At 36.1% G+C, this 20,202-nt stretch overlaps 1 protein-coding gene across 1 annotated transcript in view; it reads left to right on the forward strand.

The window, feature by feature from the left end:
• The window catches only part of ULK4 (unc-51 like kinase 4), a 238,106-nt gene that overhangs the window by 177,900 nt on the left and 40,004 nt on the right, over positions 1 to 20,202 (forward strand). The window contains exon 35 of the mRNA XM_085309970.1: positions 5,761 to 5,946. Coding sequence (XP_085166096.1) covers positions 5,761 to 5,946 — 186 coding nt within the window. The remainder of the gene's footprint in view (positions 1 to 5,760; positions 5,947 to 20,202) is intronic.

Genomic DNA, 20,202 nt, shown 5'->3' on the forward strand with positions numbered 1-20,202 from the left:
AAAAAAAAAAAAAGAAAGACCGAAAAGGAACAAAAACCACATACAAAGAAAATGAGAATATATTGTCCTAAGTACAGAATTTTGGAATGAGATTTGAGTTTCTCAAAAAACAGACTGTATTAAAATGAACTGGAAAAATACTGTTCTCTAAAATGTTTTCCCTTAGGTCGAGGATGACAATTTTSATTTAAGCAAAAATACAATATTTTAGTGTTTCATTTAAAACTATGCATATTTACTAATAAGAATAGCACAGTTAACAGATGTAATAATGATGTTTTGCTTTCATGTTTCGTGTAATGTTTGCAAAATCGTCTTCCGTACGGTTCCCAGTGGTGCTTCCTTTACAGAACATTCTGTAATCACATTACTGATCTAATGAACATCTATCTCTTGTCGTAATAAACTCTCTTTGTGTATAACCTCATTAATGCACTGAAATAGTGTCCCCTCCGGGTATTCTAGACAGTTTCACTGTAGCTCTAAAATTAGATGCCCTAACAACTCTAACGGTGTGAAAACTGCCGCTTCAGCTCAAATGATCACACATTTCTTGCAATGGTTTGCAATTCATGAATACATTGTAACTGGTCTCAAAATGAAGGCATCTTTGACAACCGACTACAAAAATATAGATGTGTAATAACAATAAACTTCCTGTTTCACACCACATTAACCTTCAAATACATAGAACAAGTACCACAAAGAATTAAAAGAATTAAAGACAAATAGAATTTTGCTTTAGGAGCTTGTTTACAGGAGATTATAACTTGGCCATAAAAAATAAGTGAAAAGTGAGACAGTCTTAATTGCACAAAAACCTTGCCTTGAGACATTATTTTACAAATTCTAAGTGAAAAATAAATCTAGAGTTTTGAGTTATAGAATGGCAAAAACTATAGCTGTAGCTCTTCAGTATATTATTTTAAGTTGTTGGCCTTTTTTCATTTTGAGCTATATCTAGAAACATAAATGGACAGCTGCCTAGAACATTAACAACTGCATGGAGAACTTCTACCTCGTTGAAGGGCTGAGTTCATAATTCTCTCTAAGACTGATAAAGCAAAAGGAAATGTAAGCCAACTAGATCTGTTTTATGTAATTATGAAATATTAGGGGGCAAATCTTTTCTTGGGGAGTCAGAACTCTAGTTTTTCACGTTATCTAATTTCTCTTCCACTGAAAGAACAAAAACTGAAAAAGATGCTGTCTTGCAAAACTATACATACATTTTAAAGACTTGAAAGATAATTCTTCATATCAAATGTAATTGTTATGTTAGAAAAATAATTGGAACATTATTACATTATTACACCTGGCCACTTTTTTTTTTTTTTTTTTTTTTTTTGGTCTAGCAACATGATTCTAGCTTTTCTGTTCTTATTTGAAATGAGAAAGCATGTCCTTGAAAGTCTGGTTTTCATTTCTTGGTTTTCTATCTTTATAGATATTTATTATACTTTCAGTCATTGCTTTTGTTTACACCAACATTTTTCTTCATACTCCCTATTCTTTATTACCATTGAGGAAAGTACTCAGACTGTCAGCTAATGTTAAATTTCAGGGCAGCAACATGGGCCCATCTAAATTACTATCTGTCACTAGTGAATACAGCATGATGGTTAGATTTGCAGAGAAAAATGCAGATACAGACATACTCATATGGGGATATCTTTTGTTGAGGTTTCCTCTTCCAACTTAACTATTGATGGGTTAGACTGCAGACCAATGATTCCCATCCCCTACAGAGTAAATCATATCTTTCTTTCTCCCATCTTCTTTTCTTTCTTCTTCCAAAACCTATGCTGTTACCTTTTTACCCTATCATTTTCCAAGATAACAGCAATTCACTCCTCAAACTCTGGATGACACAGGAGCTCAAAGGGACTGTGGTGGACTAGAGGAGCAGAAGAGCCTCAAATACAACAGAAGTTGAAGGAATCTGTTGACATTTGTGATTGAATAGGTTGATGCCATGATTGACGAAGTCTGTGAGCCCTGGAGTGATACTAGTGATTAAGCTTGGAGGATGGACCCTGACAACTATCCCATAAAGGGTGAGGGTATCTGAGGACAAGACACAATGGAGGAAGAGATTCAGGAGCTTCCTTTCTCTTGCCTCTCATTGGCAAAAAGAACAACAGCAACACTGGTAAAATGGCAGGAATGTGGCCTGATTAGGTTGCATGAAGTAGGAAAGCAGGCCCTACCAGTGAGACTTTCTGGGGTCAGACTGTGATCTCCGTGGAGAGGAGATAGCAGGACAATCTGACCGTGGCTGCTACTTGCTTTTCCAGTGCTGAAGGAGCAGGATAGTGAAGGGAGCAGCATGCGGGAAATGTGAGTTCAAATGCATCCTGCTGCTTTCTTCTCTGTTGAGGAAGCAAATGCCGGGAGAAAATAAGTAAAATAAGTAAAGCCATGTCTCACTGACTGAAACTGCTGAAGACAACTTTGTGGTGACAGCTTGCTGTTTGGATTCCTTGGGAATAACTGTAGCAGGCTGAACTTCCTTATTCACTTCATTGAAAGTGGTGCGGTCTCTGGAAGAACTGCAAAGGTTACTGTGCTTCATCTATTTATACGTGACTGTTGTATAAAGAGTCCTCTGCAAAGACCAGCCAGAACCTTTCCTCTCCTCAGTTTGATGTTCAGTGAGCATCTCAGAAAAGCACCTTAGGAACAATCTCTATTTTCTTTTAAGTATGACTACTGTGGTTATTTTTATTAATTAATTATGGGGTTTTGTGCTCTTGCTTTTGGAGACCAGGAAACTAGCCTCTTATTCAGTACTAGAGAGAAGAAATATCTGTCCAAATCAACACTCAATTTCTTTCTTTCTTTCGTTCTTCTCTCTTTTTTTTTTTTTTTTTTTTTTTTGAATTACCAAGCTAACAACATTTCAAAATTGACCATAATTGGATATACTGTGACGTTTTTTATACTGTGACGTTTTTTAGGGAGCAGTTGATACGACTGTGTACACTGATCTGGTAGCAAACTCTTAAGTTACAATGATACCTTTAAAAAGCATAAGAGAGAATGTAAGCGGTTTATTTTTTCCTTCCTTTAATAGCTTTCTTTTTCAGTGCAGGAAATGCAAGTTAGGTCAAAGCCTCCAGTGAGATCAGTGGAATTCTTGGTAAAGATTGAAGATATAAATAGGCCAAGCTATAAAGTTGTTACTATCTGTAGTTTTTCCTCCTTTTTAGCCTTGCCATTTTTGTTGAATAAGTTATTAGATAATTCTGGATTTTCATAGAATCATAGAATTGGTATGGTTGGAAGGGACTTCTGGAGATCATCTAGTCCAACCCCCCTGCTCAAGCAGGGTCACCTAGAACACGTTAGACAGGGTTGCATCCAGGCAGGCCTTGAAGATCTCCAGAGAAGGAGACTCCACAACCTCTCTGGGCAACCTGCTCCAGTGCTCTGTCACTCTCACAGGGAAGAAATTCCTCCTCATGTTCAGGTGGAACTTCCTGTGCTTCAATTTCTGCCCATTGCCTCTTGTCCTGTCACATGGGACAACTGAAAAGAGTTTGTCCCTGTCCCTTTGACACCCTCCCTTCAGGTACTTGTACACGTTGATAAGATCCGCCCTCAGTCTTCTCTTCCCCAGGCTGAAGAGGCCCAGCTCTCGCAGCCGTTCCTCACAGGGCAGRTGCTCCAGCCCTCTGATCATCTTTGTAGCCCTACGCTGGACTCTCTCCAGTAGCTCCATGTCTCTCTTGTCCTGGGGAGCCCAGAACTGGACACAGTACTTGAGATGAGGCCTCACCAGGGCTGAGGAGAGGGGCAGGATCACCTCCCTCGACCTTCAGGCAACAGTCTTCCTAATGCAAAAAACAATCAAGTTATGTGGCTTTTGGATTGGAATGAAGAAAAAACATGTAGTTAAAGCATGAAAGAAGAAATAGCTGCTATAGTTCTCTCATTTACATAGCATTAGATGAAATAAAATGTGATATGTCTTCAGGCTATGTATTCAGAGCTTGTATCTCAGTTCAGTCTGTTTTATGAATCTGATGGGAAACTGGATCTTATTTGCATGCAGATTTCTAGGGAATCACTGCTTGGATATTTGAGGAGTATATGTCTGATGATATGTTCCAAAATTACTTTAAAATAACAGTATAATTTTTCCTTAGAATTAAAAATCTTGGGAAGTTCATACTTCAGATTAAATGAATGATTGTCATTGAAATGACTGTGCATGTGTGAGACGTATAGACAGATTTATTATTTTGTAGTGCTATAAGAAGAGATTATATAAATTGCTTTTTTTGTTATTATTATCAGTAAGGACAGTCTGTTAACCGTACTTTATCTACCTTACTTATGATTAAAATGTATTTTTTGAATTGAATAAGTGAATAAGAGAAAAGTGATATTTTTACTCTGCCATAATTGATTGGTAAGACCGCCACTGGTATACTGTGTTCAGTCCATAGATTACAAGGCCAGAAAAGCTATTTTAAACACTTAGTCTAATATATAACACAAGATATAGGACTTTTCTAAATTAATTCCTCATTACAGCAAAGATTTTTTGTTGTAGGAAAAAAACTCTGATTGTGATGTATAAATTGCCTGTGATAGAGAACGTGTCTCAATTTTACAGAAGTTGTTCCAGTGGTTAATTGCCCTTATTAAAGAAAGATAGAAAAAAGGAAATCAAAGTACRTCTTCAAAGTAAATCTAATCTGGATTGCTTTTTTTAAAGTTTTGAGCCATTGTCTCTTGCCAGTCCTTTTTCAGGTAGAGGAATTAACCTGTCATCAACATTCTGTTTCTCAGATGGAGCCCAAAGAGTATGACCAAGCACTCTTTAACCTTCCCCTTCATAAGTTATATAGACTGAATTCCTTTAGTCTTTCACTGTTAGATAGGTTTTCCAGTATTTATCATCCTTTTGCCTGTTCCCAAGAAACCTCTACGATCTTTTTCAGTGTCTTTCTTGAACTTCATGTTCACCAGAACTCTGTTTCTGTTTTAGTTCCAGCGGTGTCAAATACAAGCATTATACAGTTTCTCTACTTGTAATTTCCAGTTTCTACTTTCAAGAATGATATAAGTTATTTAGATAGTTATGTCATACTACCAGAAGCTCATGTAAAGATGATCGTTAGCCATGTTCCCRAATCTTCTATAATTTTACTTCCCAGGAGAGTTTCCTCCATCCCATTACTAGAACATGTTCTGATGCCCACTCATTGATGAACCATAGAAAAGCATTCAGAAAAGAGCTCCAAAAAATATTTAAAATCTGGGAAATGCACCTCTTAATGTGACTAGGCTATAACCCATTAAAAGCTAGATAACCTGTTCTCTACTTCAACCAGAAGCCATAGACTTGATTTAGAAATAATTAAATGAAGTTTTATAATGTGCATTATGGAGAAGATTAGGCATCATTACCACAATGATGCTTTCTGATCTTAATACTTCTATTTAAAGCAAAACTTACTGTCCTAAAACAACCGAGTTGGAAGCAATATTTTCAGTGTTTTTATGATGTCACTATAGATACGCTATTTGATATAATGGTAGTGGAGGCATTCATGTGCTGCTGCTTAAGAGCAGATATATTTTAATTATATTTTAAACATTTTATTCAGGTCAGCTTAATGGAATTATTAGTCAAACAGCTAGAAGTCCTTCCTTCCTGCCATGGTGCAAATGTTAATACTCTTCTCAATCCCCAAGGATATGGAATTTTATGAAATTTGAATTTGTTTTTTGTTTGTTCATTTTTAGCTTCCCAGTGAGGATATTGAAATATTCCAGAATGCATCACAGTGCTTATCTTTGCTGGTTCAGTTGTATGGAGGGAACAGTCAAGAGAGCATGTCTCCAGAAAACATGGACAGTTTTGCTGAAGTGCTGAAGTCCAAAAAAGATACAAGACAACTGAAGCTTTTGCTGAGAATTATAAAGAGACTGGTGAGTCAGCTTTTAAATGTTTTAAAAGTCTGTGCAGGTTTTTATGTCTTTGGATAATTTTTATTGATAATTTTGTCCCTTTAAAGTAAAGAGAATATTAAAAAAAAAAATCTGAAAACAAAACGTGAAGTAAAACTTCATGTCTTTAAATTTCAGTTTAATTTCTCTGGAAAAGACACTTTTCTATATTTAAATCYTCTTAGAGTATTATTGACCATATTGAATACTCGTAGTTAAGTTAACCATTCAATCATTTAAATGGCTCAGATTATTTTTTGTATTTGTTTAGTACTTTGKCTTTATGGATTACTGGAACAATTTTTTGAATGCCTTCCAAAAGAGCTAACCTTGTAGCAATTATGTAGCACCTAGGAAACATAGTGCTTGATTTCATGGTAAAGAAAATGCAGTTTCATACTTTAAATAGACTTGTACATAGATTGTTGACTCTTCTTTCTTTCTAAGTGGTAGTAACTACGGTAGAGTGGTTGTAACAGAGATGGTCGATCAGTAGGTGTGATGACAAGTTATTGACATCTAGGAGTTTCAATTCTGTCGTGCTTTGTCATGGTGGCATGATTACCGCATGCTTTCTCTGAAGTAGATTAGCTAGAAAACTTTCTGTATCTATAACATTCTTTTAGATAATGCTATGCTTTTTATCTTGAACTCTCTTGAAAAGAAGCTTTGCCAGCACACATTGAAAAGAAGCTTTGCCAGCACTCATTGATTGATTACTTCATCCTTTACTGTACTCTGCAAGAAAGAGAGTACTCAATTAAAAAAGAATAACTTCTCCAGTGTCAGCAGAAGAGGCATGAATTTTGCAAGTACAGTGCTGGCTATTAGAGTAACGCCATAATCAATGCAGGAGTCACCCTACTTAGGGAGTTAAAAGGGAGCAACCCTATTGTAAAGCCTCCAGAGCTGTTCTGTCTCTTCTTCTTCTTCCACCCACTGGATTTACATTACAAGCGAGCAAACACAATACTATTCTTCCTAATTTTGATCTGTCCTGCCTTTCACTAGAAGAAGCATGAATTTATAAAATTAAAATTGATAGGCCCCAATGATGTTTAAAATTCATGTTTTCTCTTATTCTTGACATCTCAGGTTTCTCATAGTCTTTATTTTCCCATAGTTTTCTTGAGAAAAGAATTCCAACAAAAATTTTAAGCAACTTTGTATTGCTTCTTGCTTGTACTTATGCTTCTTTTTCTGTGCAATTGTTGTGCTGGGTAGAACTGTTTTTACTTTTCCACAAAAATAATAAGAATAAAGAGGTAGCGAAGTAAGAAGAAAGGAAAGTGAAAGGGAGGCTGTAATACCTTTTTAGACCATTCCATTTCTGCATAGCTTCTGACTGCTTTCCTTTCCCTCTTTTTTGACGATTGTTATTCCAAAGTTGTCCTAGGGTACAGACTATTTAACATGGAAATTTCTGTTGATTATCCTAGGAGGACAAAGCTGTACTATCATCTTTTGAATCTTGCAAGTTCCTGTGCTTCGTGATCTTTCTTTCTGTATATCAGTAATTCTAGTAGTTTCTATTTATTATATCAGGCAAAGATTTTCTGTAATTATTTTAATGAGATCATGGGATTTCTTTTGAAAGCAGGGTTTATAGATAATTTGACAGATTATATAATAAATCTTGCGTTATTTCTGTGAACCTGAAAAAGTCCTGTTCACAGGAGATGATTATCTTGTCAAAATTGTAGTAATGGCAAAAGACACTGAAATATAATCGTATCTATTTAAGAAGGATTCAGCCTACATCAGCTGTTCATGGTGAATTTTGAAGCCTAGAGCAAACCTAAAATGATGCTCAAATATGAAAAAGTTGGAATAGAGGGATCACTAAGTTCACCAATTTCCATTCTTGCTGATCAGTACTTGTATATAACCTATTTCTAATCTATGGAACTTCAATGTGTCAGCTACAGCTATGGCTTTTATAAGACAGGAATATAAAGAAAGAATTCAGGGTGTCTATTCTATAGCTGCCTCTATTATCATGTCTTTCTGAAAATAAGGAAAAGGCATAGGGTTATGAGCAGTTAGCACTTTATCCATGTGCTCCATATGTCTCTAGTGCGCCTTTAGCCCTAATGAATAATTACTTATTCATTAATTAAGTTTTATCTCCAGTACCCAAATAGTTGATTTTTTTTGGACAAAGTTGAAGGATTTTTTTGTTTGTTTTTAAGTGCTTATTTCTTATTACCAATTCTGACCAGCAAATTGACTACAGGGCAGTATAAACTCCTCCTCATACCTTTCTTTACACTGATTTTTGCACTATAATTTTGTTGTATTCTATACTCAGTACTTTGTTAAATCAGAAATAAAGATATAGGCTAGACTGGAGGGAAAAAAAATTAGACCCTTGTTCCATGGCTCTTAGAAAACACTTGTCAGAAAGTATATCTGAATTTTACATAAGTCACACTTTTTTCTTTTGATGTTCTTTCCAGAACCTCATTTTGATTATTTCATTCTTTACGCTGAGTGATTAAGACATTTAGAAAGATGTGTAGACTTTTAATACCTGTGCAATCCCTGTAAGGATTTCCCAGACTGTATTAGGCTGTGTGCTAAGATGCTAATGTTACAGTGGCAGTACTTGAGCTATGGCGAAGTCCCTAACTTTCATTGATTTCATCGTAGGACTGTGAAGCAATATTTCACTCTCCCTGCCAGCCTGGGCAACAAAAATGCCATCTTTGTGTACTGGCAAGCAGATTTGCTGTCTGTTTCCAATGAACCAAAGCCTGGGAACCAGTGGTCACTGTGTCTAAAATCTCATTCATAGCATGCTTCTGTGAATATTTCTCTGATGTAGATTAGTGACAATATCATCTTGAGTTTTATACAGAGATTTGCTGAGTTCACATCTTATGAATTGACATCTATGTATTTGTATATTTAAAAAATTATATACATATATATATATATATATATATTGACTGTAGTAGTTCCAGAGCCCAGACCAGGTCCACATTATGTTAGCTACTGAGTGTGCATATTGAAAACGGACTTGGAGCTTGAAGACATTTACAGTCTGAGAAGCATAAATGTTTGATTTAGAACAATTTTGCAATCCCTCTGTAAGTCAAACTATTTACCAGAGGTTTGCTACCCAGTAGATTGCTACAAGTTCGACTATACAGGGCTTGCCTCAAAAGAAGAGAAAACATTTATTTGCAAAAATCACATGGTGATTTTTCAGGTAGTGTTGCTTTTAGAGCTTCAGCTCTGAATATTCAGCGCCACAAGGAGGTGCTTTTGCAGCAATTCCCAGCAGCAATTCTAGAAGTTTTATAAAGCCAAGTGGGACCTGTTGGCTTATCTCCTGCCATTAAAGTACTGTTCTCTCTGATGGTCTCAGCTAGTAAGAGAAAAAATCCTTATGGATCTTTTTTCTACTCTGAGTCTTTTAAGTATGCCTTTAATTAATTTACTCCATTACTAAAGTAATCTGTTACTAAATCAGTCCATTATATTCCGTTGCTAGAAGGAATAATTTTATGACAGAGATCTGTTAGATTGTGCATACAACATTCACTTGTGGGGTTGCTGACCTGTATAGGTATAGTTATTATAAATGCACCTGTTGCTAATGTTTTCCTTAAGTTATACATCTTTCAAAACTTGGAAAGATACAAACAATTTCTATCCTTCGTTAACATGTCTTTTATTTTCAAGCTGTTACCAAGCCTGCATCCCTTTTTTAAAGACCATCTTTTGTTGGCTTCAGTCTGTAATAAAACATCTTTTGGTAGGATGAAGCATTTTATCAAATATATACAACAAATTACTCTTCCAAGAAGAAAAATCTAATCMATGCAGCAATACCTTATGCATGTCATAAACAGGCTGGGTTTCTCAAAATACTCTGAAGGCAAATACATTAAAAGTATAATGCCACTTCTTTCCTTTATTCCTTCACCACTGTGCCGAGAAGCTCCCGCTGCTTATAAACGCCACGCAGGCCTTTGTGTAATAGGTACGGGCAGGTTTTAATGAAATTTGAGAGAGTCTCCGGAGATCACAGATACGGAGGCCTTTCGCACCGTGCTGTTGCTTGGCAACCTTAAGCCATCACATTTCCAGGCTGTGTAATAGCAGGAGATACTCCTCTTCTGCCAGCCCCGCGGAAAACTGTAATGGGAATAATCCCTTCCTAAAGGGGCACCCTGAAATGGGGCAGGGGCGGGGGAAGAGAGGTRCTTTTTTTCCTTTTCCCTTCCCCTTCACTTCTGGGTTTTAACAGAGGCACAAAGTAAGTTCTTAAGTATAGGGGTTTTTTTGAATTTTACCGATGTTCTGGCTGAAGTACATTTTAATTACATCCTTTAAAAAGTGGTTACAATGCTTCTGATTAATATAGAGAATCAAACTGGCATTTGCGAAGGAGAACTGCTGGTCTGCGCCATTCGGCTTCCTTCCGTCGGGAAGCAATACACTGAATTCCAAGGAGTTAGAAAAAGCTGGTTTAAATTAGTCAGAAGATTAATGCAGCTAATGACAGCTGCTGTAATACAGTTTAAACAACAATTAAACAGTAATTTAAGTAGAACTACTATGATATAATTTAAACAAATGTAGCATTTGGTGGACCTAATTCTCTCATTCTCTCTTACGATGCAGACCCTTTGCTGTACTTTCTTGTTCACTGAAAAAAATATTGAGCCAGAATTGATCAACTTACCTGAGTAATTCAGGGTTAAAACAAAAAAGCAAAACTAGTTTAAGCTGTATTTAAAACTTTGTGCTYAGAGTGTAATAGTATATGGGCTCTACCAAATTCTCCTGGAAACTAAATATTATACTTTGATAGTTAAARCCTTGAGAAAAAAATATTTTAAACTTACTAAAGTAAAGCATTTTCAATAGCAATCAGGAAGAAAATATCACATTAATGAAAAAAAGTTTGATTTTTGAATAATCAAAATTTAATTTGTTCACAGACATTCTACAAGCAGTATGAATTCTTTAAAATATGGATTAATTTTGCTTTTAAAATATTTACTTGATATTAAGAATAACGTAACCATTCAGAAGACACTTTTCTAAAGTACTGCATGAAAGTGTTATCCTTATGATGCTGTAGCTAATTTGTTCAGAAACCCATGGCAAAAGTATACAGGTTTAATCTGAACTTGACTAATTACATTCTGTGTATTGAAATTCAGGACACAGATTTTCATTGGATATTGTTGATAAGGCTTTACATTTTTCATTCGAAATGGTTACATATTATCTTAGAGGCGTATGAGCTGTGTGCAAGGTTTATTTAGCATGTGAAGGGCTGAATTCAGGATAATTTATTCTTATGTAGCTTGTGGAGTGTTTTCTAGATGCTGAGGATATGTACAATGTATTAGCACTACTCTTGACTTTTTCCTTTGACGCTTGAGTCCTATGGTTTTTACTGGAGGAGAGGAAATAATATTTTAGTATTTAGATTCATACCCTTGGTTAGAACACCGAAAAAAAATTTAATAAGCCTTTTCTGTTTGTGATTAGTCTTTCTCTTTATTTAGCTATTTGAATGTTCCAATATCATTCTTTCAGCTGGCCAAAATTCTTAAGCACAGCATTCTAATATTTTAAGGCTGTATAGTTACGTTCCACCTCTCCAGTAYCTTCTGTCTTATGAATTAAACAGAACAAGTACCTGTGGATAAGCCTCAGTCACAAGTGYAGTCCTTGGAATTTTTATCTTCTCTGGTCTTGTCACTTTTGATGCAGGTCCAGAAGCCCTGCAGTTGATACCAGATCGCAGAGCGCTCTGCACTTTGTCTGGTATTTCTATCACATAGACAAACACCTGACTTGCTAGCAAATCATGGACAGAAGTCCCCCACCCTCAACCATGTTGCAGGAGAGGGTGAAATTAAGTCACTTATCTATCAGCCAAAATGTCCAGACAGAAGCTTCCCTTCATTTTTCCTTCACATGTGTTTGATGCTCACATCTTCCTTCTAACATGCAGCTAGATGTTCCTACTTTTACTTGCTGCTTTATCATAGTAGCTTTGTGTTTTAATATTACTTACCTAACCTCATAAGCTGCAGTGAGGCCTCAATATTTGAAAAATATTTTATGGTCCTCAGGTAAGGAGTAGTAAATGTCATGCAATGTTTTACTTGAGAGGATCCTACCAAATCCAGTAAGGTAGGACTAAGTTATCAAAAATATTTTATCAGCTTAAATCTTAATACCAGGTTACATATATTTCCTAAATCTGCAGCATTAATGGGAGTGCCTGAGCTCTTAGTTACTGCTTTCATTGTTACTATAACTGAATTGCATGAGTGCCCGTAAACCAGGACCCCATTGTGGTAAACTGAATACAAACATAGTAAGAAGAAGAGAACAACTGAGCTTGTTCCGTGTTTTCAAAATAAGCTCAGGGAATTGCCTGAAATTGACACTCACAAGTCAGAAATAATTTGATACAAAAGAAACCATCATAATCCTGCATAACACAGCTCCTTTGGCAGTGCTCAGYTGTGTGCAAGCAAGAATGGGAATTTAACTACTTGCTCCTCACTGATAATACAGAAGGTTTTTTCTTTTCTTTCTTTTTTTTTTTTTACCCCAAATTTAAATTTTTATGGTCACAGCAGTATTTCAAAGTTTTTCCTTAGTTTTTAATACAGTCTTTGTGTGAGGCTATCACCAGAAGCTAAAAAAGCTTTGAAAGATCTTTATTGCACAAGTTGAAGATAAGATGTAGATAAACATAGAAGCCAGAYTCTCTGTGGCTTTTTACAAACTTGTATTGCAACAGATACTCTCTTTTTAATTATGTATATTCTCTTAAGCTTGGTCTCCTCCATGACAGATTTGCTAAGGGTGAAATAGTTCATTACATTTCAGTGTGTAAGCAAAAATCTTAACTACTATGTACTAGGAAGAGATCTAATGTGAGAAGTAGATTCTCTACCAAGAAGTGATCCTTTCTTTTTCTTCCAAATCATCTAGTTTTGGACCAGTCAGAGTCAAAGGGCTTGACGCATCCTCTTCATTAATCTTTGGTGCCACTATTTTTTTGTGTTTAAAAATAGCATTTGTGTACATTGAGGTTAGGCTTTCAGTAGATTTCTACAGTAGACTTCCTTGTCCCCCCTGCCCAAGTTCAGACAGTGATTCAATCCAGCATCTTCAGTGATGAAACCTCCGCGTTTTAAATTATGAAAACTGTACTAGTTAAACATTTATGGAAGTGCCCAGTGCCGGCATTTATTTAAACTATTAAAATGTAATGTTTTTATATGAACATCATTATAAATTTATAACAAATGCAATTTGTGGTGATGCATGTTCTATGGGCTGTGAATAACTGTCCTAAATTTCATACAGCAGGTGCTTTCTCTGGAATATAATGCCTACTTGATGAGTTCATATGACGCAGCATAAGAATATCTCATAATTTGCATAGCAATTCTACTCTGATTGTACAGCTTGCTTCTTTAGGCCTTTTAGGGAGCATTTTCAGAACAAAGGTTTTGACATACTTCTCAGTCTTGTCGAAAGCRCATGATTGCCTAAATCTATTAATATCAATAAAAAGATACCTTTTGCAGATGTATGTAGTGATCATTCAGAAATCGATCAACAGATGAACATTATTTTCTGGTATCATATAGCTCCAGTGACTTAAAATTCATATTAGCAGATATGCTGGTATTCTCAGTTGYGAGAGTGCTGTTGTAGGGCATGACACCAGTATATAGGCAAAAACGGTATGTCCTCTTTTCCAAAGTGCATGATATTGCACCTTCCAGATGAAATTCTGATCTTAATTGTACTGTAAACCCATGGTAATTGTAATGAATAGACTTACTGCGTATTCGAGTTGCACCAGAAGAAGATAATTGAAATAAAAATCTGGTGGCCCTACCAGTGCAAAACAATGTGTGTGCAAAATCTGCTGTGTATAGGTGGTAGGAAGTGCATATACTAAAACGTCGGGTTGCATAAGACTAAATAATGGTTTAAACAAATCTACATGATTTATAAGTCTAGTTTACTACTGGTCCCATGTTGTCACTAAATAAAATGAAATAATCAAGGTAGAATACCTTTTCCTCATTCTGACTGAATGCTTCCTTTGTGGCTTTTCACGCAGGAGGCAGGCATTTCCTGCAGGGTGTCCGCCTGTGCCCTGGGGCCCAGCTCTTCCCCACTGTGCGTCTCCCGAGCTGTAAGAGCAGGATTTCTTGGGGGAGCCCAGGCCGAGCGCCGCTGAAAAGCTYGGGAGGCCTTCCTGGGGAATAAGCATTTAGTCAGCCCTGAGACCCTGCAGTGACTGGCGGTGTGTTGCTTCCTCTCATTAGAGTAAAAGTCCATGCAGAACAGATTACAGTTAGAAATTAAAACAGGTTAATCTTTTAAAATAGAACAATTTCCATGGAAAAGAGCAGATTAACACAGGATATTACTTTTCTTCCAAGTACTACTGCTACTTAAATATGGTAAAAAGTAATTTTAGCATATGTGATAAATCAGAAGTTCGCATAAATGGAATCATTGTTTATAAAGATGTGATCAGAGCCCTCCTTTATCATTTTAAACCCTTAGTGCAGTTTGTGTATTTACAATATTCATGAAATGGCACACAACATCTATTTTCAAAGTCCATAACCATAAGATGGCAATTTGTGCCCCATATATATCAGTAAGATATGTGTGGTCCCAACTCTGCTAATGTAGTAATATTTCTTTTAGTTTGATTAGGAAAATTCTTATTAGAGAAAAGCAAATTACGGCTGTCATTGAAAGACTTAAGAAATAATATGCCCTCAGGATTGCCTGAGTGGACTGTTGCTCCACTGAGGAGCTCTGATGACATCAGAGAGAGATGCTCATGCAATTTGTTCATGTAATTGGAATTCCAAGATGGAATATGTATTACATCTTGAAGGTGATGTTATTTAATAATGAATGATTTTATAGACTCTTCTAGTCTCTATATCATATCCTTGTTCCTTCACAATTATAGTTATTAGGATTCTTTGCCCCCTGTCTCTGTATTCTACACTTCCACCTCTACTCATATGTTTTTGATTCTTCTCTCAACTCATGTATCAGCTGCTCCTGATATTTCTTTCAATTTGCTTTTCCTTTAAATGAAGCTGAATGCTTTGTGGGAATTGATGTTGAAATTTAGAGGAGCAAAAATATTAAGATGCCTACTCTCATGTTACATTTTGGCTGCAGGTCTCAACAAGATCCTTCTCCCTTCTTGCAAGCTTCGTATGTAATTTTGCATAACTATATACAATCTCAAGAGTACATAATTACATTAGCATACTATTATGTACATCTGTGTAYACCTGTGTACAGGAAAGACATACTTTCCTGTAATCATGTTAAGTGATAACTCCTCATATGTTTTTAGTATTTCCGTCTACATAGTGGGTAAACTTTTCTAAAATGACTAGGGTCGTTCCATATTTATTTGCAGAGATTCTAAAGGAAATCTAATGTTCTGAAAGTACTCATTACTTGCTCACAAATATCAGGCCTACAGAAAGTTTCTTTGATTTGGCATCCCAAATCATTAGTCACTTTTGAAAAGTCCTAGCAAAAATACTATTTGTCTTACAAAAGGATTGAAAGAAGAGACAAAAGAACTGATTGGAGAGCAGAACTGCAAACTACTAAATATTTGGGGTTAATAATTTTAATTCTGTTTGAGTCTAAATTTTCTCCCAGTCATACATTTCAAGAAAACGAATCTTCTTTTAGTGAAATAGGATGCTGCAATATGAGACTAAACTATGGGGAAAGCCTAATAATCTTCCTGAAAAGCAGAGCCATCACAAATAGGTTTTTGTTTCTTAAATCTTGTATTTGTGTCTTCCCTCCCTTGCCCTTTTAACTATTTTAACTGGGAGATGAACCTACTAATGATCTAATCAAGCTTTTGACACACAAAGTTCAAGTGGCTTTGAAATGAGGTGAGCCAAGTTTGTTCATCTCTACTAGAAAATAATAGGAACCAAATTATCAATCTACCAAGGTTTTATTCAGCTCATGCCTAATACATGGTAGAATACTTCAAGAACTTCAAAAAGATGAAACTTTTAGTTGTGCTTGGATGAGAAAGTAGGATGCAAATGTAATCACTCTGACAGTGATTTAATCACTCTGGGACATCTGGGAGTAAGGCAAGGTGCGGAGGATGGTGGCAAGATACGGAACAGAATGTGAGAGGAGGAACATCGTCTATTTATGAGTATGTGGATATAAGAAAGTGAAATGGAAGCTAAAAGAGATGTGATATATAAAGTAGTGATGAGCAGTATCTCAATATCATGGCAGTATTGCAGTTCTGAATGCATGTCATTCCATAACAGTATGAAATGCCTTAAATTTTGATACTATTGAAGATACTAATTTTAATGTGATATTAATCTTGTGCCCATTCTGCTCCCACCTGCCCCCACCATACCTTCACTTTGACCCATCCACCCACCCACCCAGCATCGTCCAATACRCAGCCTCTCTATTCTAGCAGAGGGGAAGGAAAGATGTGGGAGATGGTTGCACTCGTCATATACTTCTGTGTTCCTCTCCCCTCTGATATCAGGCAGAGATGCTCTCCCCAAATCCTCTGCAAAGAAATTGGATGAGAACTGGATTTCTCTGTTAAAGCATCTGTGGTGGTGACTGTGTTTCAGTGAAGTTTGGTTCCTTCACGCATTAGGGGCTGTGCTTTAGCTGTGCCTGAGGCCATGCTTGCAGCATAGAAATATGTATGTCTGGTCTAGAGGGCCACTATATAGTGCAAGCATCACCTTTATGTCTCAAATTGTATGTTTATATGGTACTTAGTATAGTCTTGGTTTGGACTGGAAACTTAAGACATGTAACTAGAAGGAATAATCAGGCAAAAAGAGTTGAAAAAAAAAAAAAAAAAAAAAAAAAGAGAGAGAGTTTGTAATATTTGAGTAGAGTGGATCAGAGGCATCTTCTTAATCCTGCCCTGAACAATCATTTTTGTGTGTGTGATATGTTCTATGTTAAAACCAAGATAACTTTGTCAGGCTGGTATGTACAAATGATTTCAGGACAAACAAATATTGGCTAGTACCTATTGTACAGAACAGAATAAAAGGGAAATTGTTGCCCATATGGAATTATATGTATCCAGAAATAAGAAAGGCTACACCTTAAATTCCGTGATGATGCTAGAGTTGCACATTTTGGCTTTCAGTTCACCCATACAACAATCCTGAAGAGAAATTTGGGGAAACAGGTTGAGTGTTTCTTATGTATCTAATATCTTGCTTGATCTAACGCTTGAAGTACTGAGGTGTCTTATAAGGGAGTTGTCACAACTTCCATATAAAACTAGAGAAAACATCAAATAAAGAAAACTGTCATGTTTTCTGCCACTCAGATAGCTTGGAAAGCTCATTATTTTCATGTTATTTTCCTGACATTAATCTTTTCACTAAAAGCATGTGGTTGAAAATAGAAGGATAATTAGCATTAGCCCGTTTATGAGAAACTGCTGGTGACAGAAGCTTATTTATTGTTGTGTACAATTAAAATATGATGTGAACACATGAGAATTTACATTAAAACAAGATTGCAGCTTGTCAGCAGTTTCCTTTGTTCAGCTGCATGTTTATTAGGTTACAGCTGCTCACCTACTTTTATATGACTTTATAATGATAGTAGCAACGTCTTCATTATTAGAGATGTCTAAACCGGTTTGATTGTGCAATAGGCAAAGGAAAAATATATCTGATACAATCTGTGTTAAAAAACTAGATCTGGAAATAAGATTTTTATATATACATATATATAAATATATATATAATTTATGCACTATATATGCACATATGTATTTATTAAGAAGACCTTACTATTCCATCTTTTTGATGTTTTGTATTTTCTAATTCCTTGCAGTGTGTGTTGCTTTTGCATAGCACATAAGCTGATTTATGTAGATCATAGTGCTGATTTTTTGAACAACTGCACAGAATGAAAAACCTCAAACCAAATATTTTGACATCTTTCAGAAAAAAAAGGACTTACATTTTTTCCCTAATTCTCTGTCACTCTACAAAGCAATTTTAACAGTATAATAGTTGGTCTTAGTTTATGTACAGAAGGATCTTTGGGGCTGGTCRTCTTGTTATTAAGAAAAAGGTCAGCTCTTTTATATTTCTTGGCTTAGATGCACTGCAAGAGGATCACAGTGAAATGCCCACACCTTTCTCTGGCTCTTGTAATTTGGCAGTATTTCTACAACGAAGAAGGTAAAAGGTTCATCAGTCCTGTCCTACTGCTGACATGCAGCATCCTGAAAGAGAACAAGGCAAGAGTGGGGACCCTCATTTCCTTCTGGTCCAAAGATTTGATCAGGCATAGAGGAGCAGTCAGCAGATCCCAGTAAAAGGATATGAAAGAATATTCTGGGCCAGTTCTTGGAGCATTCTAAAAAGCAGGAGTTTGCCCKTTTGGGAGTGAAGAAGGGCCATTACATCTTTGGGGTACCTCGATGACATACCAGCATTCAGTGAAGTTCACATTGCTCTCTGTAACTGTTGAGAGAAATATCTGCCGTATTCAGATTCTTGGGGGGTGTTTTTGTGTGTTTATTTTTTTAGTCACTATGTACACTGTGTCTGCTTATCCTATGAACTTCCTGAAAAGACAGGTATTGTCTGGCTCAGCTTTCCGGCTGACTGCATGTCTGTTTTAGCTGTTGTTGTGTTTCTGTCTAGAGTGGTTTCTCTCATACTCATAACTGTGAGCATGAGTACTAACCAAGAGAGAGTTGCTGTAGCATGTAACTTTTAACAACAGAAGCTTCTCTTTGGTCTCTGGATTTGTGGGCTGGAAATGGGAAGAATGAGCAAGGGCTTGGGTCACCTTAGGCATATGCTTCAGGTTCATTAACATGAACACAAAAGGCTGTGCGTAAGTGATTTCTTGTAACTCTCCTGAATGAAAACAAAGTTTTCTTTCTTTGCTTTGCTAATGTCTATGAAAAGGTCTTTCCTCTCGCACACATGCATGTGCACACACACACAATCACATCTTATTTTTGCTAGGGAAGGAAAAGCAGAGAATTGTAGCAAATAATATTTGAAAAGTATTTTGGTACTTCAAAACCCATGATAGTCTATTATGTATAGCAATTGAATGCTTGTTGCTGCTTTCAGTATGTGGTATTCAAACTACTTTTTTTTTTTTTTTTTTGAGAATTGATGAAGAAAGGGATGTCTCTGTTTTTTGTTACTTCTACAGTAATTTCATTTGCCAAAAAGTTTCCAAAATATTACAAAATCTCATTGCCCTGTATGAGCATGTAAGTTCAGTTTAAGTGCCAAGCAGTACTAACAATTGTGACTCATAGATTCTTACTTTAATGACACATTTCTGCTATGCCTTTTTACCTAAACAGGGTATCATTGACATTAAAATGAGTTACATTTTCAGAAATTAATATTCAATTTAAATAAAGTGATTTATGTAAGACTGTCTTGATAGTCTAATGCCAGGATTTATTTCATTTCTAGTTAAGTAATTACATGCGTTAATAATATTGTAGAATTATACCACGTAATACATAATCATCTCCTTATGGTACTTTCTTAATTCATCTCTAGTCTCCAAACCACTGGGCTGAATATGTAGGCAGAAAATTCTAAGTGATATTGTCAGTGGTTTGCCCTCTGATGGCGTTTTTACCTTTACAGGTTTACTCAAATCTGTTCATTAATTTTAAAATATGGAACAGCTCATAAGAACCATTATATATGCCCGTGATGTCACCTAGGGGAAGAAAAGCCAAAATTGTTTTAATGTTCTCCCACTTGAGAACTGAGGTTTAAAAGCCCCATAGTTTGAACAACGTAGAAACCATGCATGGGTTCTTGTTCAGGACACAAGCTAACGGCAGCTGAATCGTAGGGTTAAAAGTGAGAGTGAGTTAAAACAACAGAGGGGGGGAGAGGCAAGAGCAGAACAGGTGGAAACATCCCTGCGCTAGAGCATCTGATCTTAACCTGGGGAGCAGAATTGCTGGAGAGGGATTTTTGCTGTTCTTTAGCATATAGAAATGAGATGAATATGAGGGACCAAAAGTGGACTCTGGAATTTTCCCCCCAAAAGCAACCTAGATACTGTCATTGAAACCCAGAGAGAACTAGATATACTTCCTGAAAGTCTGATTTTTAAATAGGATCAGTTAAAATGTGATCTGCTATCTTTTACTTC

This window comes from Rhea americana, unplaced genomic scaffold, assembly GCF_003343005.1.
Source record: "Rhea americana isolate MKP2758 unplaced genomic scaffold, rheAme1 scaffold_309, whole genome shotgun sequence".
Lineage (NCBI taxonomy): Eukaryota > Metazoa > Chordata > Aves > Rheiformes > Rheidae > Rhea > Rhea americana.